The 25,664-nt window shown below is 42.4% G+C and overlaps 1 protein-coding gene across 2 annotated transcripts; it reads right to left on the bottom strand.

Annotated features, from left to right (window-relative positions):
• Positions 1-1,839: 1,839 nt before the first annotated feature.
• Positions 1,840-24,308, bottom strand: BEST3 (bestrophin 3). 2 transcript variants are annotated; one of them, XM_084303014.1, is made up of 10 exons: positions 24,107-24,308; positions 20,612-20,781; positions 18,784-18,878; positions 17,992-18,225; positions 12,700-12,854; positions 11,899-11,976; positions 11,351-11,503; positions 8,461-8,541; positions 7,270-7,421; positions 1,841-5,111 (listed from the first exon to the last, which is right to left on the bottom strand). In XM_084303014.1, exons 2-10 carry the CDS (start codon positions 20,761-20,763, stop codon positions 4,202-4,204), a joined length of 2,010 nt encoding a protein of 669 aa, XP_084159140.1. In that variant the 5' UTR covers positions 20,764-20,781; positions 24,107-24,308; the 3' UTR covers positions 1,841-4,201. The 2 variants fall into 2 exon arrangements, with proteins under 2 accessions (XP_084159141.1, XP_084159140.1); XM_084303015.1 differs by lacking the exon at positions 11,351-11,503 and having other exon boundaries at positions 1,840-5,111.
• Positions 24,309-25,664: the final 1,356 nt, after the last annotated feature.

Below are 25,664 nucleotides of genomic sequence, written 5' to 3'. Positions count from 1 at the left end.
CTCAACCCGAATGCTGCTGTAATGATCTTCAGCAGACCTGTGAAAAAGGACTATAACTGAAACTCTGAACCAGAATGTAGCCACCCCTCCCCAAAGATTTCAGGGTTTGGGATGATCCTTGTCCCAGATTACATAGTTTGGTTCAATCTCTATATATTCACAACCAAGATATATTTTCTTCCTGAATAACTGATGGACACCACAGCTCTCTAAATGAAGAGAGCTCATCACAGCTCATCTCACAGATCTGCAAGAGGGCACGGAGGATAGAAATGCTTAACAGTGCAGGACTGATGAGATGGCAGTTAAGAATGGGTGAAACTAATCCTGGTCTGATCTGTTCTGGGTACTGTTTCTTCTTCTTGTGTGCTGTTTCCATCTCATTTCCCACTGACTTTCTTTTCCTCATTATGTTCCATGTTTTGGCAACCTTGTTTTCTTCATGCCACATAAATTCTCTTTACACAGGCTTGCTCCAACCAATTTGTATGAAGAGTTGGACTTATCCCTGTGTGATCACCATGTTTTCCACTACCCTTGCAGACAACTTCCTCTCAAACCTGCTTTTCCCCTGTGTTTGTTCTCTCTTAAATCTTCTTCTCTTTGGGGTCTCAGTGTTCAATGTTGCCTGACACCTCTGCCCTTTGGCTGTTCAGGCAGCTGGGAGCAGCATCTATCTGAATTGCAAAAACCAGATCGCAGTCCTTGCAAGGGGAGCTGTTGAGCTTTCTACAGATGATTGAGCCAAAGAAGATCCACCTGAATGATACCCACTGAAATATATGTTTTGGTTGTTAAAACTGATGCTGCCCCTGTTCATGTGAATAAAATTTCACCAAGCAAAATCTGCTTTCTGCTCAACACTGCCTTGTTTTGCATTTTCTTGCAGTAGTTTCTGCACTGCCAGGGCTGCCCGTGCTGAGGGGGACATGAGGGTCAACAGCAATTACATTTCCAGCTTGCTTTGTGCCCTGGGGCGGGGAGATGGGATGTGTTGGGGCTGCTCTTCTGTCCCTAAAGCTGAAAAATATCTGTGTGTGGCAAGCTCTGAGCACGTTTACTTGGCTGGTGGAAGAGGCTATGACTTGAAGGCCTGGATACGAAGAGTCAAGTCCTCTCTGTCAGGCCCAAATGGCGCCTTATCTTCCACCTCCCCTCACAGCCAGGCCTGATGTGAGGTGAGGGCTGCCAGGAGGTAGCAGTGGTGGCAGACATGGCCAGTGTCCCTGGGCTGCATCTGTGGTGGCACTTGGGCAACCCTAGCCCCAAGCATCGGACACCTCCCTGGGGACATGGTCCCATGTTTTGGGGCCAGCTGGGTGGATGCCATGACTGGGCAGGGCTGTGGGGCACTGGGGACAGGCCCTGCTTCAGCATCCCTGGGGCAGGGACCGATGGCCTCAGCTGCCACGTGTGTGGATGTGCTCAACACAGAGCCACCGCTGTGCCCATTGCAGGCCTTGGCAGGGTTACCATCATGGGGTCGTAGGATTTAAGGCTTCAGTTGTAAGACTCAGTAAATATAAATAAGGATAGGCGGTTTGTGTGTAGGTATCTCTGAAATATTGATCCTGCCTTCAGGTGTGGAATGCTTTCTCTCTCTGGTGCATGTTTTCACAGCTCTGTATTTGCAACTACATCGTGTTAGACATCTGGTATCACAGCTATCAACCTGCGGCAACAATAACTCATCTGCCATGTGTTTCCTTTTACAGAAAAGATTAAACTGTATGAAATTATCATTTATTTCAGGATTATCTTGTCTTATCCTCTCTTTATCCAGATCATTCTTAAAGAACAGAGTGACCATAAGCAAACTCCTTTGTCTAGACAACTTATTTTTCATATGTATGTGTGTGTGTGTGATATACCAAACATCTATGAACATGTATCACTCATTTAACAGCAGCTGGGTATTTCTGTTTTCCTGTTACGCAGCTGACTTACCATTCTGGTACATTTCCATTATTTCCAAAATACGTATGTATTCCTCAAACAGGAAACTGCAGGAAGAGTTAGAGATCTGTTATTTACGACTGAGGATTTTCAGGGTGGTAGGATGTGTCCCTGCAGTGTGAACACTGACAGCTTGGCTCTGTGAATCCTGGCATAGAGCACAAACACATCCTAGAAATACGTGGAAAGTCAGGCCGAGTGTGCAGGGACCATCCCTCTCTTTATTCTGATGTATCTTATCTCTTTTAAGATTAACACCACTTGCTGGGCACAAGCTGTTGTTCTGACATATTTATCTTTCCTGGCCCTATTATCTCCTCAGTCTTTTCCAGCTTTGCCCACTTCTGTAGGTTTTCCTCTCTGGTCCTAGTAGACGTCAAGCTGATTTGCATGGTGGGTCAAACCTTTGCCAGAAGTGTTTCTTGACAGTTCAGTACAGTCAAGACAACTGCGTTTCTCAAAATAACTTTATTCATGCAACAATTCTACATTGTTCACATTGCCAGTGAACATGAATTGTAAATTGTTTGGGGTAGCTAAAATAGTCAATTTACCATGCTAAGGCAAATAGTTCACCAAAAGAAGTGCCTAAAAGAGCATGTAATTCCAAAAGATAATTTAATACAAGTCAGAACCTGCAGATGTTTGCAAAAGTGAGATAACAGATTAAACGAGAGGAAATTTTTCTGATAACTCAGCCCAGCAGTAGTTCTTTATTATTATATTTATATTATGGCTAACCTGGAGCTGGCCTGCTGTGTGTGAAATGTTATTTGCTTATTGCAGAATATACTGTGGGACTTCAGATCTGTCATTCCTACTTTAACATACATCTGCGTGTAATAGACACCTCTGTGGGACTTAACTGAAGCTTATCCACTCAGTGGTTACTGGATGGCTTCCTTTGGCCTCCACTGAAGAATGGACACTGTTGCTGGGCCAGGGAGTGCTGGCAGAGTGAGTGGGCGAAGCAGAAAAATCATTGCTCATGTCATGCTTAATGGCCTGGCAGAAAGCATGAGTGTGTGGCCTAGGTAGCAGCCAGGCCAAGAGGAAAATGATGGAAGCTGAGCAGAGCTGGACAGTGAGAAGCTGGGAAGGCTTTTGCAGGCCTAGATGTGCTGAGATAAAACCCACTGATGTCTGGGTTGGGGAGGATGAGCACTCTGCTCCCACAGCTTTAACCCTGGTGGAAGCTGTGTGAAGGAGATTGAGTAGGTGTGGTGGGACCAGACCCTCAGTGAGGATTTGTAGGAGAGTCATCTCTAATCTCTGGCTGAAATCATCTTTCAGAGGGAAACACAGTACCTCAAGCTCATGGTCTGTGAGGACAGAGTTATATAAAAAGTCAGATTTTCTCCACAGCTGCTGAAAATCCTTCCTATATATGCCAACTGAAAATCCCTACAAGAGTGGAGGAATGAGATCAGTTGCCTCTGTAGCTCCCTACCTCTTGAGAAAGTGCCACAGCCCCTGGGCAAGCTACATACATCCTCCTAGGAGCAGAAACCAAGGCTCAAAGCTCCAATGCCCAGCCATCAGAAGATTTACATCTTCTTCATCTTCTCTTTTTCTTAATTAAATTAAATATTTAATCCATTTTTTTTCCTTTATTTTTTTCTTTTTCCCCCTCCATCCTGTAGTGGCATAGCTTCAGCAGGAGCAGATCAGGCTCTTGCCCCCACAGGCCACAAGCAAGGAGCCTGATTTTTCAAGCATCCCTCCAGGCAGTGGGAGATACCAGACTGTATCCCTCCAAGCGGAGGAGGGAATTGAGCCCACAACTCCCCTTCCAGCTGCTTGACTAGAAACCAGAGCTGTTGGTGATCTTGCAAGGATGTTACAGGCTTAAATCTGAAAGAATGGCCATCAGATTAGATGGCAGTGTTCAGGGTGGATCCAAAGTGTACAAAGCCACCTCTGCTCTTCTTTACCTTAGTGTTTCCTCTAGGTGAGCCTATACATCTCACTGCTGTGTGTGCTGCCTGGTTTGCATCCACTTCTGAGGCTCTCAGTTCTCTCCATAAGTGTTTTCCCCACAGGGTCACAGATTTGAAGCAAGTGACCAAATGGCTTAAAGCATGTCACCACAGTGCCTCCTGTTTAGGTGCCCAAATCCTCTGTTGGATCTTGCTCAGGACTTGTCTGAGCAGCATGGCTGCCTTTCTGCACTTTCCAACAAATCTGTGTGAGAACCATTTTCAAGAAAAGACAAGAAGTTCAACCAGAACCAGAAGAAGCACTGTCAAAGTTTTCTTTCACTTTTCTCATTAGAAAATTCTACTATGGCTGTTTCTTTAGTGTCCAGGTTACCCAATAAGTGCTGCATTTCAAATGTCTCTGGAGCAGCAGCAGCAGAAGTAACATTTTTTCCATCACTTAAGGTCCTTTGTTGTGAAGTTGTCCCAGGATCTGTCACAGGAGGTGGACCGTCAGCATTTGACATTGTACTGGGACTATGGAAGCTCGGTAAACTCCATCGCTGGAGGTTTCCCTCATGATCTGTTACAAAACCGGCTATGTTACTACTATGGGGCTCATGTTTGGACTCCCCTATCATGCTAGGAAGTGACTGATGCATGTCAGAGTCTGGGAGGTATGTAGTCATTTCTGGGGGGAAGAAAGGGAGGTCCAGAAGAGTCACGTCTGCCTCAGTTAGGCTCCTTTGGAGCTTCTCTTCTGGCATGCCTGTGGTGCTCTCTGTTTGCAGAGCTGGTTTCCCCAGCACATCAGGTGCTTTCTCCTCAACTTCAGAGATGATGACCTCGGGAACCGGCTTGCTCGTCTCAGATGAGGTGTCACTGTCATTGTACTGAGTCTCATTCCTCGAGGTTTCAGTTATAGGTCCTAGGTCTCTGCTACTGTGAAGTCTGTTACTTCTTTCAACTCCTTCATGTTTCTTCTTGAAGCTTGAGGTAGAATGTCTCCCCCTTGTGTGCATTTCTTGCAGCCTTCTGATGTGCCCCTTTTCATCCGCTGGGAAAAACACCGAATTCTCACTCGTCTGCCGATTGTAGCGCCGGTGAGCAGGGGATGAAGGACTCTCATGGACGCTGAGAAACCTCTTGACTCTTCTCAGCACTGAATGTTGTCTTCGGTGTTTCTCCTCTTCCCAGGGCCACTCTTCCCCATAGAGGAATTCGGTATCAGCCAGCCTGCCAAATAAACCAGGTGGTAGGTGTTATTTACACGGAGGAAGTGTTGCAGTCTGCATGCACTGCAACACTTCTGCATATATCCCACTGTCTTGGCAGGAAGAAAGCAATGAGGGAGGAGTTAGGAACCAAATCCCTCATGTGTCCCTCAGGAAGGGCATGGAAGGGAAAATTTGGGTCAGGAGCCAGGGCAGCCCAGCGAGGCTGCTCCACTCAATACTTGGCAGCAGCTCCCTGCAACACCTCCACATGGTTGGTTTGCTTTTGGGATTAGGGTAAGGGAGTAAAGAAACCCTGCACAGTGCTGTAGGCCTTCAGGCAAATGAGAACTTCAGGTTAATGAGGATAACTTCTGGTTAATGAGTTCAACTATTGTTTCATCTGCCAGGCCATTCACTACACAGTAGAGACCTCGTCCATCCCAGAAGACAAGTCAAATTAGCCTGGTTATCTGTCCTAAGGGCAAGGATTGCAAAAGGACTCGGGCCAAACCCGAGGCAAGGAGCTCAGGAAGGAAACACTAACCCAGAAGGACAGAGGAAGTTTCTTTCTGCATTTGTGAAGATGTTAGTTTAGGGGACTGGAGAAGAACTTGGATTTGGGCTCAAGATTTATATATATTTGCTTTCGACTTAGATGACCCATCACACCTTGGTTTTGGAGTCTGCAAAAACTAACTAGCTCTTCTTTAGAGAGGTGAATGCAGAAATATTTCAGAGGGGAAAACTGTTAATAAGAAAAGCTGTTTGCATTTCATTGGGGCTAACACAAAACTATTCTTCATCTACTATCCCTCATTTTTGTGGAGTGCTTCTTATTAAAAAAAATGTTCTCAGACTTAATAATGTTTCTTATATTCTTCATTATTTTTTTTGTGGTAATTACAGTAAAATAAATTATATTCTATGGATTTTTCTTCTTCTCTTTTGGCTATAAAATAGTTTTTCCAGAATGAAAGAACTTCTGAAAAGGCTGTGTGTGATAAAATGAACTGATATAAAGCTTTGTTCTTTGTATTACAAGGCAAGCAAAAATGGAAAAGTAAGAGGAATAAAAATGAGAAAACATCAATTTCCTTTCCAAGACCAAATGAAGCAAAACAAACTAAAGCAAAACAAACCCACTTTTTTGCTTTGTTTTGTTTTGTTTTGATGAGGGATGGAAATTTTTGAAAAAGTTGAAAACTTTTTGAGATATATTTTTAGGCTACAAAAAAAGACCGAAGTTTTAAAAAAGATTTTCAGATAAAAATGTCTACTTGTCCTGGTATTTGCTTAGGCAGGATGGTATTTACACCTACTGCCTTGTTTTATATTAGAGCATGTCACAAGTGTTTAAACTTAACACCTTCTAAGCTGACTGGCCTATCACTACTATGTAATATAGATCCTGACAACACCCGGCAGTCCTATAGACTCCCAACACTTCTTTATAACGAGGGTTATTCTGTTGGTCTTGGCATATATCTCTTCTTTTATCCCTTCATAAAATCTGACCATCCCAGCTTATTTGCCTAGATTATTAGTCAATGAAAAGCTGTACAACATTTAAGATGACTTCTTGTTTACCTTCACAAAAATTTGGACTAATTTCATCCAGCAAGGTAAAAGGCATCATCTGCTAATTGCACAGGCAAAGGAATAGCTATTTGGGGTGTATGATTAAGCTGTAGTAAATAAAAAATTATTAATATAGCTTTTCACTGTCTTCAGGTGCCGTCCTGTACTCAGAGACTATCAGCAAGCCCCCCAAATGTAATCTATTAATTAATTAGACAATGTGTGCCATGGATGCACAATTTGTATGAGTATGTGGATTGCTGAGGACATCATCCTGTCAACACCAGCCTGCCCACCCCCTCCCAGTAACATAATTTCCCATCTCAGTCTTCCTCATTCACAGTATCATCACATCCTTAAGTCCCATGCCTCTTTATCACATTCCCACAAAGGAAATGGTCTTTATCAGGTGTTACAACCTGGAACTCCCAAGGCAGCTGCTCCAAATGAGCGTCAGCACGGAGGACCAGCCTTTGGGGACTGGTGAAGGTCCCCAAAGTGTGCAAGCCACTAGTGCCAGCCCGCAGCCCTGCGCAGTGGTGCTGGGCTGCCCTGGTGGTAACCTTTCTTATGGCATTAAGGACTTCAGTGCCACTCACCCCATTTCAATAGTCGATCCAAGGAATGATGGAATGCAGTAATCGGCAGCTGCTTTTGTGTAGGGCGGCCGGGCAGAAGAGTCATTCCAGTAAATATCTTTCTCTATCCTTGGTAAGTTCATGTGCATCTCATCCACCGCCAGAAGCGAGACCTTAGATATTTTTTTTGTATAAATTATGTCACGTTCAATATATGACAGCATACAAAATAATCTGCTTTGAACTCACGGGCTCAATATTTCTTTCAAAACCCTTTAAAGTGAGCCATGTATGGTGCCCTGGGCATTGTGAAGAGACTCAGTGTTATTAAAATACATCCCAAATACCCTCCTACACCCACAAAATTCTACATTTTATTGTAAATTGAGTCTTCTGTGCTGTGAAGATATTTCTTTGCGATAGAAGTCCTTTCCTTACAAACCATGTGGTTAAATGGGTTTGGAGTCCTACACGTGCTATGGGCAGTCTGTGCAGGGCGTTAACCATGCTCCTTAAAATGTTCCACAAGTTGAGGAGCTTTTTGATAGGCCTTGTCCACATTTTAACACCTGTACAATCAAGAGTGTGACTGTCCTGATTTAGGGCCTTGTGATATATTTCATAAAAAGGGCTCTCTGTCACCCTTGCACATGAAGCCTGAGGTAGTGTTAAGCCAGAGACCATCTCTGGCAGGTGTGAAGGCCTTTCCCACTTGCTTGATTTGCTTCATATTCAGGTTTGCTTTTCCTGCCCTTGCTGCCCCTAAATACAGTCTCTGCAGTACCTAGCACTGATATTATATATAAATACATATATATATTTATTTTTAAGGAAGATTAATATATATTATCATAATAATTAGACATTCAGATTAGCAGAACATGTTTTTGTCTAGACGGGAATAAATGGCTTTTGTATTTTGCAGGATTAAATGACATTATTTGCTTTTCCTGGCGTAAAGTGAGCTTAAAGCTGGAGGTAGTCTGTTTATGTGTTTAGTCAGGCAGCAAGCAATGCCAAATACCAAAATTGGGGTGCATTAGATTATGAAAATAAAACCTGGGGATTATAGCTATAGGTACACCTTCAGGGAAAGAGTTTGTTTTGATGACGCTTGTTGCCCTTAATTTGTACCTCGATGTAAGAAATAGGATTAAACGTGATGATGATCTATAATACGGTAAAGCTGGAAGTAGAAATAACAACAGCAACCTGCAAGTTTCGATCGATGCACCAATTAGTTTCAAAATCATCATCATCTTCTCCAAATGGATTAATAAGTTGTTCTGCGACCTGAAAGGGAAAGGAGACAGTGTGAATAGAGGTTGGCAGGCAATGTCAGGACTGCGGCTTCAGAGAAAATTTGATCTGATTTTTCTCTCCCTCCCTGCCTGTCACTTGCAATCATAACACGGGCTCCAGTGTGATGTTTTTGCCAGTTGAGTGAAGGAACAGCTTGCTTTCCCCATGGATGCAGCCCCTGGTGTCTCGTTCGTGCTGTCAGTCATCATTGTCGGCATTGGCCTACAGGATTGGAGAAATGTCCGGGGCACTGTGATTGTCATATAAGATATTCCTTACCTTCCCTCACTGCTGTCTTGGGCTGATTTAAATTAATGATTTAGCTGCTGAAGGCTGTGTTATTGCATTATGGTCTACGATACTTCACCAGCCCATTCAGTTAATATTTCCCAGCAATGCAGCTGAAGTCTTCTGGAAGGCATACAGCTGCCTTTTGAGCCCAGGCCTGGATGCCAGCCCCTAGCCACTCCCTATTTTCCTAAGGTAATGCTAACTGCATCCCTCTGAGTGGTTTTGAGGAAAAGCAGTCCACAAAAATCCTCAAATATAATGAAAGCCGTGTGTCACACTAGCCAGAGCCAAGATCCTGAAGATGGCCAGGGAGTAGTGGTGAGGTCCCAGCTTCAACACGGCATTGAGCAAAGAGATTGCAGGGTTAAACAGCCTCCCTTGTGCAACTTGCTATGGGCTGCTGTGATCTAAATGACTTATAATAGCAAGGCAGTCACTCTGTGGTTATTTATTCACATGTGCCTCATGATTAAAGACCTCTCAGCTGCAACATTAGCTAATCACTTGCTGACTCTCCTAGGCCAGCAGTGGAAGGTGAAGAGTGAGGTGCTGAGAAGACCAACATTATGAAAACCTCACTGAAGGCAGGAGGAATGAAAAGCAGACAGGGAACACGTCTGCTCACACCCGTCGGTGTGCCCTGGGCCACTGGATTTCAGGTACAGCCATGTAGCTGCTGGAATCGGAGTGTGCCAGAGCACAAATGGTGCTGTGGCTCTCCAGGGAAGACAGTTGGTGTGAACTCAGGAATCACTGCCCCAAAACCCACTGCAAAACCTATCACATGAGCTAAAAAACCACAGTGAGCATGACAGAGGGAACAGCAGCAATGGCCTTTCCCTGGCCACTGGCCTTTGTTGTCTGGAAAGGAATGTAATGCTAGACAGCTCAGGCCTGTATTTGGACGGCCTGTCTATTACAGTAACGAAAATGGGGATTTAGCAATGTCTCACGTGACGGGAAACTTTGTCCCTGTATTGCAGGTATAACAGATCAGGCATGAAGCCAAGGAATGAGCTCAGTTTCGCCATCATTTCTGAGGAACTGCCAAGTTACTGGAAGTCAATAGTGCTGAGCCCTTTACACAATCTGGCAGCTGAAGCCCAACGCACTCAGCAGGAAATGGGCTTTAACCTTCAGAACAGAAATATCCCGACTCTGTGGTTCTGCAGGTCTGAGGGAGCATTGCCGATTTTAAATCTGCTTTTTAAAAGCTGCTTCTCCTCCCTTTCATTGTCTTATGCAGAAAATTTCTCGGTTATTATGGCATCCCAAACCTGCTGTTGCCTGGAGTTGGCTGGGAGCCTCCAGCCTAACTGGAAAAGATGCTACTGACAGCCTTGGGTGTTGATGGAGGGGAAGGCATTGGGCAGGGGAGGCAAGAAGAACAGCATCCAGTTTTGTAACTCACTAGTAAACCCCTGAAAGGCAGTGCCTAGAGATAAAGCCTCTCATCTGCAACTTCAAAGAAAGTCCGTGATGAATACACTTTAAAAAGATAGGAATTTAAGGTCTGTAGGCATCTACCCTGCTATTAAATGTCTGCAATCCTTGCAAAACCCTTGCAACACACCAGCTTGGTATGCTGCCTTCTTTTGCCCTGCCATTGTGAGGTGGCTGTGGGATGAGGGCTCTCAAAATGGAGGTTGTAATGGGAAGAGGGCTCTAAATGGCCAGTGTTATTCCATTTATTTCCTAAAAAAAAAGTGAGCTCAAAGTTTCCAGCTATGATTATTAATCCCAAAAGGAAACCTAATGTACAAATTTGCTTTTCATTCAAACCTTTTTTTTTTTTTTTTTTGTTAGTCCACCTTGATACTCACTGCAGAGGAGTATCAACCAGTGTGAGGTGTGTGCCTTAATTACTCATCTATCAGATCAATGACGAGATGTTAACTGATGAGGCATCAATGGGATGATGGGTAGCATCCAAGTCCTTCCATAACTCTTTTTTAATGAATGTTTTTATGCAGTGGGATTGTAGCCAATATTAGCTGCCATGTTTGATAGCCATCTGAAACTGGAGACCTTTAATTGCCTGCATCTGATTAGTTAACAGTAGACACTAAAGGCAGGCTTTGATCCTAAGAAGCAAGTATGATTTAGTCCCGTTCAGCTCATGCCAGGTCTGCAACAACAGTATTTCCCCACTGCACAGCAGAGGGGGAGAAAACTTTTTTTTTTTTCTTTATTTTATAGTCCAAGTCCTGGGACTGGATTTTGCTGGATTAATGGGGAGCTGTCACTGCTCTATTAATAAAATGGGCTCTTTCAGGTTCCCAACAATTTCTTACAGTAAGATCTGTTGAGTGGAATTAAAAATGTATTGGATGACTTTTTCTTTATGACCACAGGACACTCTGGGCTGAATCCTGCTTTGGTATAACTCCATTAATCCTTGGTGATTTTATAGTGTGCCGTGAATCTGACACCTTGACTTTGGCTCTGACACCTTCACCAGCTCACCCAGGGAGGGTTCCCCCATCACCTTCCCAGAAAACTAGTTTACCTTGAGCCATCCTGCGTAGAAGAAGAACTGTAACAGTGTGAAGATTGGAATGTAAAGATCTAAGTCATGTCCCTGATACCCTTGGTCAGTATCCAAAAATTGGCGCCCTATCAGGCAGGCAAAGAAAAAAGTATAGACTGCAAGAGTAACAACCTGCAAAGAACAAAACTTAATTGGAAACATGTCATAATACAGTCTCATGCATAAGGCATCACATATCCAAAGGCCTCTGTCTGCCTTTTGTTATACTATTTACAAATCTGTAGAAAATGTTACAAATAAAGAGGCCACATGAGTAATTATGGCTAGGAAGTAGACCCAGGAAACAAAAATTTTGGTGCTTCCCCGCTCTCCAAATTATGCAAGGACTTCAAAACATCTCTACATTAAACACAACTTAAATACTTAGCCAAGCGTCCATAATCCAGTGGGACTCAGGGAGTGCCCAACAGCCTGGAGCTGCCAGTCAAGTCTATGGACATTTGGCACAAATCTCCCCTTTTATGGAAACTGTGTTTCAAATTTTGTGAAAGACAACATCTCAGTACCTGGGTATAGACCAGTGGAATTCCAACCCAGTCATAGCCAAACAAAAGGCTACACCAAGACCGGTACTTATTCATCTCCTGAATGGGAAGAGAAAAAAAAAAAAAAAAAAAAAAAAAAAAAGGAAAAAATAGAAACAAACCCCAATGAACTTAAATGGCATCAATTCTGAATGATAAACATTTTGTTACAGTTCATTTTCATACATGCAAAAGGACAGGAGACAAGAAAGTGTAGTATAAATTGATTAAATTATTATGTCCAGCAACCCATTGCCATGCTTGAATATTCACTTAATTTATGGAGTTTAAATGGTTTAAGTATGATATCTATTTCTTCACAAATTGTATTTTGTTTATATTTATCTACAATTTAGTTATATATGAAAGAGAATGTGTTCTATCATATAAAGGATGTTTGGCCACGTAATAAAATATTCAGGGAGATTATTTTTCCTGAAACTGATATTAACATTTTCAAAATGCCAAATAATTCTTAGATATTTTTTTTTCCTCCAGCAATGGACCAAGTATAAATTTACAGTGAGGCTAGAAGAAATCTTTACTCATCAAATTGTTGTTTCAGGTAATAAATACCTCCTTAGTCATATAAATACAATCCCAGTGCACTGCTGCTGTGTGTGCCTGAGTGTACAGTGGTGCACAGAGAAAAGTGGTACAGACTTTGAGTAAGATCATTTAGATGACTGGAGAGTCGTGTGCACTAAATCAAGTTGTGTAAGAGAAAAGCTGCTGCATAGCAATTTAATACTAGTTTTCTGTAGATTTACTTTTTCTACTTACATTCATTAGTGTCTGCAGATCCACACTGTCTCGAATTCTACCCTCTTTCCGTGCCTTCGATGCCAAATTTCCAAACCAGACAAAGGGAACCCAGTATTTTAGGTGGGGAGACTTGAGGTCATCAAATATTTTTCTTTCATATCTTGTCATAAAACCTGTATACAAACAACAGCAGCAACAACAAAAAAAAAGAGTTGATTTATTCTGTGCAGACAGTGCAATTTATGTAATGTATTTTGAATATGATTATGTTCATATGATATTTCCATAGAACTATGCAAAACACTAATTATAATTCTAAATAGTAGTCTCCTTTAAAAAAAATATTCCAGCATGACTCTTGCTTAAAAGCAACTTCTTTCTGCACTAAGTATCTGAAAAATAATCCATCTTGATCAATATATGCAGCAATTTGCTATAGCTCTGTTTTTCTATGCGACTGCTGACATACTATAGATGCAGATAATACTAAGTATTGTACAGATCGCTCTCTAGTTTCATATCCTACTTTTAGAAAAATAAGGAACTGGATAACATCAGTCAGTAAACTATCACTTTTCAGCAGTGATGGCTTTTAGCAAGATGTCATTATACATTGCAAGGCAGCCCGGCGACCTTCTGATCCTGATAATTTTTTGGTAAATCTGCAATGAAGTGAGCAAGCCAGGGAGGACGCAGGCATGTGCATGAAACATAGCACAGCAGAGAGCACGCCTTCTGCCAGCGAAACGCTTCTCTGCCAGCCTGTGTTTCATCTTTGGGGTTATGCAGGTGAGTGAGGAGAAGGAAGAGGAGCCATGCAGAGAAATCCTGCTGCTCGTGGTTCACTGGGCCATGCTCTGGGGCTGCAGGCTGAAGGCGTGCTGCACTCTGCCTGGCAGCCTGCCTGGCCCTGGCGCTGGGAAGGCATTATGTTTCCTGCAGGGATAGCCTGGCCTTGTGAAGTCCTGCTTCCCTCCATGGTGAGAAACTCCAAGGGCAGCCAGGGCTGTGTTTGACAAAATCTGTGCTGCCTGGGACTGGCATGGGGGCAGCTGGCTTTTTTGAGCAACACCTCAACCCCCTTGGGCTTTGTGGGTAGGAAAGTTCAGCTCTGCTCTGCTGTCCTCCTTCCACCTGTGGCTTTGAGAAAAACAACCTCAGAAATCTAATGACAGGGAACCTCACATTTTCTTTTTAATGAATCTTAAATTTTCTAGTATAAGAGCAATCTTTAGGTTTGAGGATCTCAGTTTTTGCTCAGGTGGGTATAAGGCTTCTTTTGCTGTGTTGATATTAGAATTGAAACAGGACAAAGATAGTAACAAAGCAGCTCCAAAATAAGTGGCTCATCCATTAACTACAAGTTTAATAACAGATGGAGTGCTGTAAATTCAATTTTGGGGAACTGAGAATGGAAGTGATTTTCTTCTAGTCCTTTAGCTAGTAGCTAAGAGTTGATCTTCTCTTACTAACTATGGTGATGATACATGAAGGTGTGAAAAAGAAATATATACAAACTTCCACAACGTTTTTTTTTTTTTTTTTTTTTTTTAATGTAAATAAGCTAAGAGCATAAATTTGTTAACCAAGGTGACCTCTGTAAACACTCTGTTATTGACACTAATGCCACTGCTGTACAGTTGCAATAGTACAGCACAGGAGGTGCGAACACTGCAAGTACTTGGAAGGAGCACAAGGATGGTACACATTGCTGTTGGGCTAGAAGAAAAGCAGCTCAGCAGCAAGATATGGTATTTCTGCAGAATCCTGGAACTTAAGAACAGAGCAATATACAACTTTTAAAAGGTGCCTGTGTGGTTTGCAGCCAGCTCTCATAATAAGTTGCACAGAAATAATTGGGTAACTGATTATTGACCTGCTAGCCACAAATCCTCCTGACTCCTGAAAGTCAGTCTTTAAGGCTGCTTTTGATTTTTGGCTAGACATATTTCTTATTATAGGGCAGGAAAAGGTGTTTCTCTCATGCTGAAACAGAAGGAATATAAAAACAAATGACAGTCTGGAGTATGCAATTCCCTGGAGAGGTTCTGGGAAGTCATTATCGAGAAGGGCAGAGCCTGAGGGGTTCATGAAGAAAAGCAAAGCTCCAAGAATCAGTGGAGCTCTGCACTTAAACTGGGTACCTTTTTGTTGAGAAAAAAAATAAACATCACTGTTCTTTTCAAAGTAACATTCAAGTTGCCATTATTTCTAATATTAAGGCATTCATGTTTATATTAATTAAATATTGTCTTTGATGGACATTAATAATACCTAGAATACTTATCACAGAAAAATATTTCCTTCTGGTAAATGTTACAGCAACACAAGCAATACACAATACAGAATTGTAATTGCAGGGGTAAGAAAGCACCTTATATGCCATGAATTACAGGAGAGGATATTAAACCTCTATTATTAAACTTAAACAGCTTCTAAATATGTTAATCTTATTTTTATTTAAGAGAATTTAAAGAATTAACTGACAAACTCTCTGAACAAGAACATTGGAACTGGAAGACTGGAGCAGTTCCAGAAAATTGAAAATATTTGGCAAATACTCTGCCAAGATCTTGAAAAGGGTGATCTAAGGAATGATAGGGCACTGAATCCTTGCAAAAATGTGAAAAGCTTGACACGGGATACAATCAATAAAGAATGAAAAGACAATAATGTGAAGAGTATTAGCCAAAGTGATCTTATGGAAAAAAGTATTAACGAGAACACAAGTCTGGCTGGAAAAAGTCAGTAGTGCTCTCCCTGAAATGATTCACGGGGTATTCAGGGCTCCCGTCAAAATGGGATGGATTGAGGCAAGACTGGTTCAGGGTGCCCATGTCAAATACTGTAATGGCTAGAGGTTAGAAGAAGGAACTGGTTGGTGGGCATCTCCCACATCTCCACAGTGTGCTAACAACAATCAAATATATATGTTTCTCTATTCTCATCTGAGAAAGGATTAGTTAGGCACTTCATCCCAGTGGTGGGTCTGGGACTGTGCACTTCAGTCAACAGTAGGTAGCTATGTCACTGGGTTCTAACCTCACGTTTCTCTTCAGCACCTCCTGTTTGGTTTGGGTGGCTCTCTGCCCAGCAGTTGACTCATGTTTTTCAAGATTCATGTTCTTGAGCATCCACCTTTCCTCTCACAACTTGCAACAAACAGGATTTGAAAGTTAAGGACTGCCAGGCATTTGATCCTTATGGTGTACGTGCTGCAGTACTCAGCATCATGATGTCATGAGTCTGTGTGAAATGCCTGCCTACAGTTCCATAAAGAATGGTAAAAATGAAATGAAAAGCTTAGAAAATAGTTATGAGGAAGATCCAGAGCTGAAAACCGTACCTTGCAGGAAGAGACTAAGGAAGATGAAGCTCATATTTTTTTTTTCAAGCCTCTATGCCCTCTGCTAATAGGTAGTTATTAAGAGAAAATGGTGTTTTCACCTAACTAAAAAAAGAAAGAACAACCAAAATCATTTAAAAATCCAGTGAACAGAAAATGACTGTATGCAAGTTCAGGCTCTGAATGAAATTCCACTTTTCAACAGTGAGTTCAGTGTTGTGAATGCCAGCTCTGCGGTGTATTCTCCATTGTAGTCAGCTGAATTTTAAATCAGGGCTGCTTAGATTCCTAGAAGGTATTACAGTTCAGTCAGAAGTTGCAGCTTGATAAAGGAGGCTGTGAGTAAGCTTTTCTGCCGTGTGTTGTGGATGAGTCAGACTAGATTATCATTGTCCTGCTCTCAGATTTAAAATCTACAAATTTAAGCAGTTCATTTATTGAAAAGGGAGATGTGTAGCAGTAGTTACGCTATGGCAGATCTCAGTTTGAGAGCAAAATGCAAAATCGGCACAAGTTGTTTCAGTGATGCCTGCTCTGTAAGTATCAGATTCTGCCACTCACGTTCATATTAAATGTTGCCCTCCCATGCAGCCTGTTATATAATGCCGCAGGGAATTAGGGAGGGGATAATTGCAGAGTGCTGTCTTAATCACTGGATGCTCGTAGTAGCAAAATATACCCTCAAGTGCTCAATACTGCATCAACAAAAATTCTGTGGCACAATATGCATAAGGACCTACACAATCTGTACTGAAACCCACGGAGCTGCCTGCCAATTCTTAGTTGTGTAGTGTATAGTAGAATGTTTTCCACTGTGCAGGAAAAAAAAAAAAATCTTGTTTTCCAGTCTACAATTTTTGTACAATGCTGCGACATTTTGTCTCTTTCGGAACAGATTGTCTTTAGCAATAGGGAGGCAGAGCTGGATTAGCCTGCTGGAAATGTGGTAATTTTCCAGTACATGCTAGAAGCAGATTGCTTGGAGAGAGCAACAGAAGCTTCCTTGACCTCTCACAGGCTCAGGTAAACAATATTTTTGAAAAGCACATGGAAGAGAACTACAAAATTCAACTAAATTTTGGAAGAAGAGTGACAACACAAATGATTATTATTTTTTTTTTTTTTGTAAGATCGGTGCATTCTGCATGGATTTTTTTTTTTTTTAAATATCCAAAGCTTCTTACACATATTTGAATGTGTATATGTATATACACACTGCATATTTTAACTTGCTACAACTTTGCTTACTAATCCATGCCAAAGGAATAATTTTAAGAAATGTAAAATGTTCAGTAAAAACATATCTCCTATTTGGAAGAAATCACCTAATCTCTATGCTGAAAGAATAAAGACATGTTTAATACTTATTATATCTATCCTTGAAAAACTAAGTTTAAGGCGAGGTTGTAAATTCAAAGAAAAAAGTCCCAGAGTTTGGGATATTCAGAGTATATCCCAACCAAACTGTGACCTATTCAAGCTACTCAGAGATAATTGAGATGAAACTGTATTTGTGATGTGTCTGTGGAAACCAGCCCCTGGTGCACTAGACCCTAGACACTGAGACAATGATGGATAAAAAGCCAGCACTCCTAATGCATTATATGACATCGCAACTACACCAGTTTTCATGCCTTGGAAAACCTTGTACCTGCTCCACGTGCTTTTTTGTTGGGGACAGACCTATTGCCTCCACAATATCTGCAAAAAGATCCATGTGAGAGTCTCCAACTCGTTCTGCTTTCTGTAGGGCCACTAGATGAAGTCTTGAAGAACACTAAAGGTGGCCATCTAAAGGCACTTCAATTAAGGCAGTGGCAAAAAAGTGGCGCATTGACAAGGGTTAGTGTGACAGACACATGGGGCCAAAGAAGAAAGGAAACATGAAGGTGGTTCCTTCCTTCCCTGTGCTCCTACACGTGAGGGAAAGAAAAAGAAATTCTGGGAGAAGGATGCAGCAGTACCTGCACCCACCACGTGGTCCATGGTGGGAAACCTTTTGTAGACGGCTGTGCTCACGGAGCGAAAGATGAGCAGAGAAGTTAAATTCACGTAGCGCATTAGAGTCCTCCTGAGCAAGCGGCCGTATTCATCTCTTCCCTGGACACAGCTGGAGATCAAGAACATCAGTCGGTCTGGCCATGGCAAATTCACAAACTGGTTCCACCACCGGTTCACCACCAACGTGACATAGAAACCTGTGGGTTGGAAGAAAAAAAGGTCCAGTCCCTATCAGGGCTTCTGCTTAGCTTACCTTGATTTACATTGTAGGGCATTATTCATATCACTAAGCTACTACATTCCCCAGAATACATGTAAATGTGGTAAGTCATGTCAAAATCAATATGTAATCAATACTTATTTAATAGCCACTGCAACTTAATGACCTGTTACATCTGAGTATCTCATACAACATTAACACAAACTTCCAAATTTCCTTTTTTGCAGTAGACTTTGAGTGAATTTAGTGCTTTGCAAGGTCAGGCACAACGAACCGGTGTTAGTGGGCACTCTCTATGTATTTCTATATGTATTAAAATGCTCTTTTGTTGGAATATTAAGAACTTGAGCATAAATGTTGATGTGACAAAAGCAACCTGACTTTAAGGAAACCTGCTGGAAGCCGATGACTTTACTGTGAGCTTCTAATCTCCCATATGCCCCTCAGCTCTGCAATGCTTCCTTGCACATACACTTACAAGATACTTGGACAGAGACAGTGTTGGAGAATAATTTCACGTGTAACCAGTACTTACCAAGCACGAAAGTTACTGGGATTTGTTCTGCATATTTGTCACAGTAAATTGATAATTTTTCAAAGAACCGTTTTTGGCTTCCTGTAAGAAAAAATCTGCAGCAAAAATAAAATGTATATGTACTTTTGCAATATTCTGGCACTACAAAGTGCAAATACATGCAAATGATTATATAGTTGTATTTGGGAGCAAGCTTGGCTAACGTCTTCAAGAAGATTCTTAAAGTGCTGAACTCTTGTACCATGTCATAAAGAAACTAGAGAAGACTATTATTCTCATGTCCTTGCTGTTTTCTCATGACTAATTTGACTGGCACTGCTAATTAGAGTCAATACACCTTTAGAATTAGCATGCTATCTCACCCAGACCAGTGATAATAATAATAGGTAAGTGAGCAAGCAGAGCTTGCTCTCATTTTCCAGAGGGCTACTTAACAAAAATGCTAAGGTCTGTTTGAAGTGCAAAAAGTTGCTGATTTCTACTCGCTGTTATTTGAAAATGCCACATTGTTGCAGCAGTTTTTGCTTTTACTCCTACAAAATTTTGCTTATCCACAAACTGAAAACCACAACTTTATCCGTCTTATAGTGGGGAAAATATTCATCAGATGATAGAAAATTAGTGGAGCACAGCAACTTATTCCCATGGAGAAATATATCTAATGAAATACAGCAGGCTTAAATGCAAGCAATTATTTTATTTGTCTCTATAGGTATTACAGTTATTCTTTGATTTCATATAAAAGGAACACGTGACAAAGATTTGGTGGATTTTGCTTACAATCATGTAGTAAAAAATGTGGTATATATTAAGTGCTTTCCATGTCATATTTATAACAGTCTTTAATTGCCTAACTTTTCAGTGAAAAATTAATTTAAATGATTAATTTAAATGAATGTCAGACTTCATTTTTTTCTTACGTATTAATACTGCAATTTTTTTTCTGAATGTACAGGTATAGACCACTGAACATTGTGTGAAGGTGGTCATTAATCACAAACAAACGGAAGCTGTTTTTCCTTGTTACACATAAAAAGAAAACACCGGGGGCTAATTACAGATTGAGGCAAGATCTGAATCATGGTTTTGATACACTTGTGTAGTGCACTTCATCAATTAAAAGGCTCACTACATTAATTGGTGTGTTGCTTCTGTTTAATTCACACCTTGGTGGAAGCAGTAGCTCCCCTTCTGGCCTGGGCCTCCCAGGTGCTGTGTTGCACCCAGGTAATAACCACAGCGATTTTCCAGCTAGTCTTGCTTGTCCCTTTGCAAGCTTGGATCCTTAAAAATAAAGTTAGTCATGCCCTCCTACCTTTAAGGATAACTTCACCTTTCCTGAGAAAAGACTATATAACCTGCCCCTCAAATTATTCACTTCAGTGTCATCAGTGAAATTACCTCTGAGCAACTGAAGACCAATTCTGCAAGCAAGAAATGCCTATACTCATCATTCAAAGCAGAGAGGCACAGTGCCAGAATGATAAAGGCTAGATATCACGGGCTACTTATGGTATTATTAGTTAGCCTAACTAACTAATTTAGGCTAACTTATTTAGCCTAACTTCAGCAGAAGGGTTGCTCAACATTGGCAGAAGGCTGAGAGTGGAACCAGTTGAGTACGATAGACCATATTTTATTTACACTCTACATTCTTCTTCTGGATCTAAGAAATAAACGTGGAAATTAAAGGAGATTAGAAAAGGTTCGAGGAAAGGACGACAATTATGTGGCACCCCCCACCAAACCAGTCACTCATCAGCCTAATGCTACAAAATGTGAACCTTCAGTATAACATTTAATGAGATGTGAATTGGAAAGAGTGTACCTGTATAACACACTTATTGCTGTGTAAAGAGTAGCAAAAACAATAAATTCTCTGTACAGCAATTTGTAGATGCTGCCTTTCCACTTTAGGAGCAATCTGTGAAATCCAAAGAAAGTGGCATTTGCTACTTTGCTGGAATAAGTGACTGTCATCGTCTTGGCAGGCTGTGCCTAGAAACAGTGGAAGAGAAGCAGGAAACCAATAACATTTTAGACAGCGTATCCTAACCTGAACGCACACAGATATACACGCACAAATATACATATAACAGTATACATAAACATATGCTGTGTGTTTCTACATGTAAAAAGAGAGAAAAATGTGAAGATCTCATGGTTACAAGCCCTGCTGAGCTGCAGGTAGATGGATGTAATGTTGTGCAATGTTTGGTTGGCCCCAGCCACCACCCAAAAGCAGGAGCCAGTGCCAGATGTGGCTGCCCGCCTGGGTGGCAGTGGCAGTGTCAACGGGGACACATTACACCTCTGAAGCCTCTGCTTACTCCCAATTTTCTCCAGTCTGGTGCAAGCAGAGAAAAGGAAGCAAATTTGCTTGAATTTTTCCCAAACTCTGTCAGAGCTCCAGCAGCAGAAGCAAAGCTGAATTCACCAATGTACCTTCCTCCCCAGCCGGTATTTTTAGCTGGCTTTGGTAATTACACTCATCGAGAAGCAAATGAGATCTGGAGACGGCCTCTTTCATTAACAGTTACGACAGCAGCTGAGATCGGCTGGGGAACCCTGTTATTTTTCTCCTTGGCAGCTAGACACACTCAGCACTACACTGGTGCTTCAGCACTGCATGGCCATGCAAAAAAAGCCATGGGGTTGCTCAGGTAGACAGCATGCAACACCACGTAATTAAAGCAGCACTAAAAGCATACTGGCAAATATTTTACACTGTTTTTCTTGCTTGCTTACTCGGTGTAGGGATGCTACAGCAAGTTTTCTGTGCTTGCAGAGAATTTAACTCCAAATAGAGATGAAAGCACTTTTGTACAGCATTCAAGAAAAGGAACAAACAAGACAAGCACAAAGCCTCAGGGTAGTTATTGTGTAAGACACTAGCCTAAATATTGTTCTTGTACGCATTTTCTTGGTGCCAGTGTAGGTCACTTACTCTCAGAAAGAAATATGAACCCACAGTTAATAGATGGCTTGATAGTGTTTTATGTAACTTGGCTACATCTCCTATGCAGAGCATAAAAACAAGCCATTAAAATTCAGCTGTAAAAGTGCCACTTTTTCTTTTAGTCACCATGGGAATCAGCAGGGAAAAGACACCATAAGCCTCCTATTACTGACAGACTGTCTCTTCCCATGTGCCGAATGTCTGCTTGAGGTTTGCCAGCTTGAGCTCTGAGACTTTTGTTTTGGTATTGTTTTTTTTTTTTTTTTTTTTTTTTTTGAGATGCATGGTTTTTATTCCTTAGCATCCAAATCCAAATGATAGTTTTTCTGCATCTGAGACTGGACACATCCCTTTAAATGTTGTTGTTGCTGTCACTGAACTCCCAAAAGTTAAATTCAGGAGCCAAACTGACTGGCTGGCATGCAGCAGTGCAGCCCTGCCTGCTGGAAAGCCTGTGGTCAGGATGCAACATTAAGGAAACGGAGGCAGAGATCTCCATTCCCAGCAGAAATGGGGCTTTAAAGGCAAGGAGAGGTCAGTGGCTAGGCCATAGGGTAGGAATGGGGTAGAAAGATGTTGTCAGCATCACACTGAGTCTCCTGGGATGGCTGTAGGAGGCTTTAACCTTGCCCATAATGCCAGGCAGTGTGTGTTCAAACAACACAGTGAAGACATGTCCACGAGGATCACCTGTCACCAGCTCCAGCACCCTGTTAGCTGCAGGGCTGTGTTTTTTCCCCCAGCTCCCCCTCCAGTTTCTGAGATCTGTGCATTTAGTGTGTTCCCCCTGGCTTTCCTCTACAGCATCAGTGCCTGCATGGTGCCAGAAATCGACACTAGCTCAGCAGGACAAAATGGGTTCACCCCCTCTAAGGACCTGCAGCAAATCCTGCCTGGAAATGCTAGTGGGTGGATTTTGGCTACAGCTGCAGAGCTGTAATGATAATAGGATTCCGGATTATGAATATTTCCCCTGACATTAAGCTGGGAGAGGGGAGTTTTCTCCGTGAAGTGCAATTTGCCTGCTTAAGTTGAACAGCTACATTTCACTTAATCAGATTCCTGCCATCTCTCTTAGCACTTTGCTTGAAGTCCTTGGCTGTGAGTAGAAAATCTTCATGTGAACGTGGGAGGCACGGGCACCAGTGGCTTTTAATTTCTGTCTCAGAAATGGGGCAAATAAAAGTGAGACTCTCACAGCAATTTCAGGCTGTGGTGCCTTGGTTTTCTTTCCTTGCCTTGCCTGGGATGTTCTGTATTTTAGTTTCCTGCTAAGCAAATGTGTTATTGAATGTTGATCGTTGGGCTCATACAGGGGTTTCAGGGTGAAATGTAATGTCCCAAAATACACCTTAGGTCAGATTAGGTGACCTGAGATCACTTCAGACTATAGGAACTATGACAGAGAGCAATGTGTCTGTCTGGTTAGATCTTAGCAAGTATAGATTTAAAACTGCACTTGTGTTTTTCCCCTGTGAACAGCTACCACCACCGGGGTACTGCACATGCACATTTAGGCAGCAAATTTTTGCATAAATCCTGGTGCTGTGGCTGATTCCTGTGCGGTGGTCCCAAGCCTTTGGGGCATGGGCAGCGCTTGCCCGAGAGTCCTTGCAGCATTACTCATGGTCACAGGAAATTAAAAAGCTAAAGCTGAGGCTGACAGGAAGAGCGAAGGATCACGATGCCCCTGGCACATTCCTGCCTGTCTTGGCTGGGGCCACAGAAGGACAGGGCACTGGATCGGACACCGCAGGAACTGCTGCCATGCAAGACTGTCCTATTAATCGCCTTGCGCTGGGCTTCATTAGCAGATACGGGGCTAGGCTTTCTGCTGGTTTGGATTTGTGAGTTCCGACGACGTGACACAAGTTATACCCATTTTGTGCCTGCAGAAACTTTGGCTCATGTCCGCGACATTGCTTTTCCTTTGGCTCAGTGTTTGCTCCCTCTCTGAAACTTTCTCCAGCCTGGACCGAAACGTGAGGTATATATCACTCCACTTTTGCTAAGATCATCAGATGTCCTGAGACATAAATGCCTAAAAATAAAAGATCTTTTTCCCCGCTAATATTGAGCCCAGTTGTAAATAGGATTTTTGCCTGGCTGAGAATTTCAGGATGCATTAGAGTTCGGAGAGAAACCACAGTAAAAAATAACAGCAATCAGCGTTCCCTAACTGACCATTAAAGAGACATTACAGAACATATAAATAAATAGTGCCTATGTGCAGACCTACCCTTTGTCATTGTGTTATCTGATTTATTTGTTTATGGTATATTAGAGAAAGCAAGCGAGAGAGAGAGAGAGATCGGCGTTAAGTCAGGCACAAAAGTACATCGAGCACGCTCCATGCCCACTGACCTGCTATTTGGATCTGGCAATCCAAGCACGAAGGCAAATCCCGGACCCTTCCTCTTGCTCAGACGTCCCAAACAGGGCACCCCTTGGGGCTGGTGTAATCCCTGGGCTCTTCCCCTAACCTGAAGCAGGGGATCGCTTCCACCGAGCCCCGGGAGGAGAGGACTGACAAGCACAGGGGTTAAAATGTCTTTCCACTTCTGGAAGGCTGTTTTTGCCAAGTCCTCTGTCCTGTCAGTTACACAGGGAACAAACGCAAGCAGCAGCAGCAGCAGCAGCTGCTGATCTTGCTCTTTTCTAGTCTATAATTATAACGCCGCTCGCCGTCGGAAGGACCCCTTTCATTTGGACGCAGAGCCTTGCCACGGTTTGGCCAGCACCTCCAGTTTTCTCCATTTTACTTCCTGTCCCCAAACTGGGAAAGGTGAGGAGCATTTTCGTCTGGGACCTTAGAAGAGTCACCTCCTCAGACCCAGCACTGACTGCATCTAACCAGGAAGACCAGACAACCCGGACAAATTTGGGACAAATTTAGGGATGTGCCCCAGGTGCACCTGGTTCCCACCCTGCAGCACATTGCTGCTCTCCCTCTGCCTTGAATTGAGAAATAAGGGCAGCAGGGCCCTCAAAGCCTCTCATCCCTCAAAATAAATGCAGTGGCTCTTACGAGAAGTCCCATCAGGTTCAGTGAACCTGTTCACGATGGCACATTGGTGGCTTTTTGTGACTGGAGGGAACTTCTTCCCCTCTTCCCCTCTGTAAAATGAGATGGACTCCCTCTTTTATGACTCATGGCATTAAGAGGGAGCTGTAAAAGGTGACAGACTGTGAAAGCCCGTGAGAGGCCATATAATGTTGCCATAAATCGCTATGGAGAATGAAATAGTGTGACTGCAAAATAAATAAATAAATAAATAAAAATTCCAGGGGGAGAGAGTGAGCAAGATTTATGGATTTAATACATTTTATGATGAAAGGTTTTTTCCCCTGCCTTCACCCCATTATAAGATACAAAGCTATCTGAGAGCACTTATTTAATTAGAACTCTCTCTGAAAGCAAATCAGCTGCTGTCATTGTTTGCCTTTCTTCCCATTGGCAATCGCAGAGGGAAGACACTTTGATGTCAAGGCAGGCGAGACACGAGACTGTGGCATGTGTGTGTCAGGCAGCGGCCCGCAGTGAGAGATGACAAATCATTTTAACATTCGGTGACTTGGCATGAAGAAACGCGCTGCCCGATCCTATTACAGCGATGGCCCGCCCCGAGAAGACTCCTAATGACAGGGATCTTCTAAGGTCATTGTTAAAATAATCACTCAGACCTGAAAATCAGACCCCACGGGCTGCCTCCATCCACCTGAACGTGGAGGAAGGCAGGGAGGGAAGAGCTATAGCTTGTGACTGCTACCGGGAGTCCCTGCTTAAGGAGCTTGTTACATTTTCTTGCTGATGCCAATATCTGTGTTAGCATGAATGGAGACCTTTTGCTGTAAATTTTAAGGCAGCCTTACATTGTAATTCAGCTCTTCTGTTTGTGTTTATGTTGGTATCTTGAATGCA

The sequence above is a fragment of the Netta rufina genome, assembly GCF_964035555.1.
Source record: "Netta rufina genome assembly, chromosome: 1".
NCBI classification, from domain to species: Eukaryota; Metazoa; Chordata; class Aves; order Anseriformes; family Anatidae; genus Netta; species Netta rufina.
The sequence above is the reverse complement of the archived record's forward strand: the minus strand, read 5'-3'. Positions and strand labels throughout refer to the sequence as shown.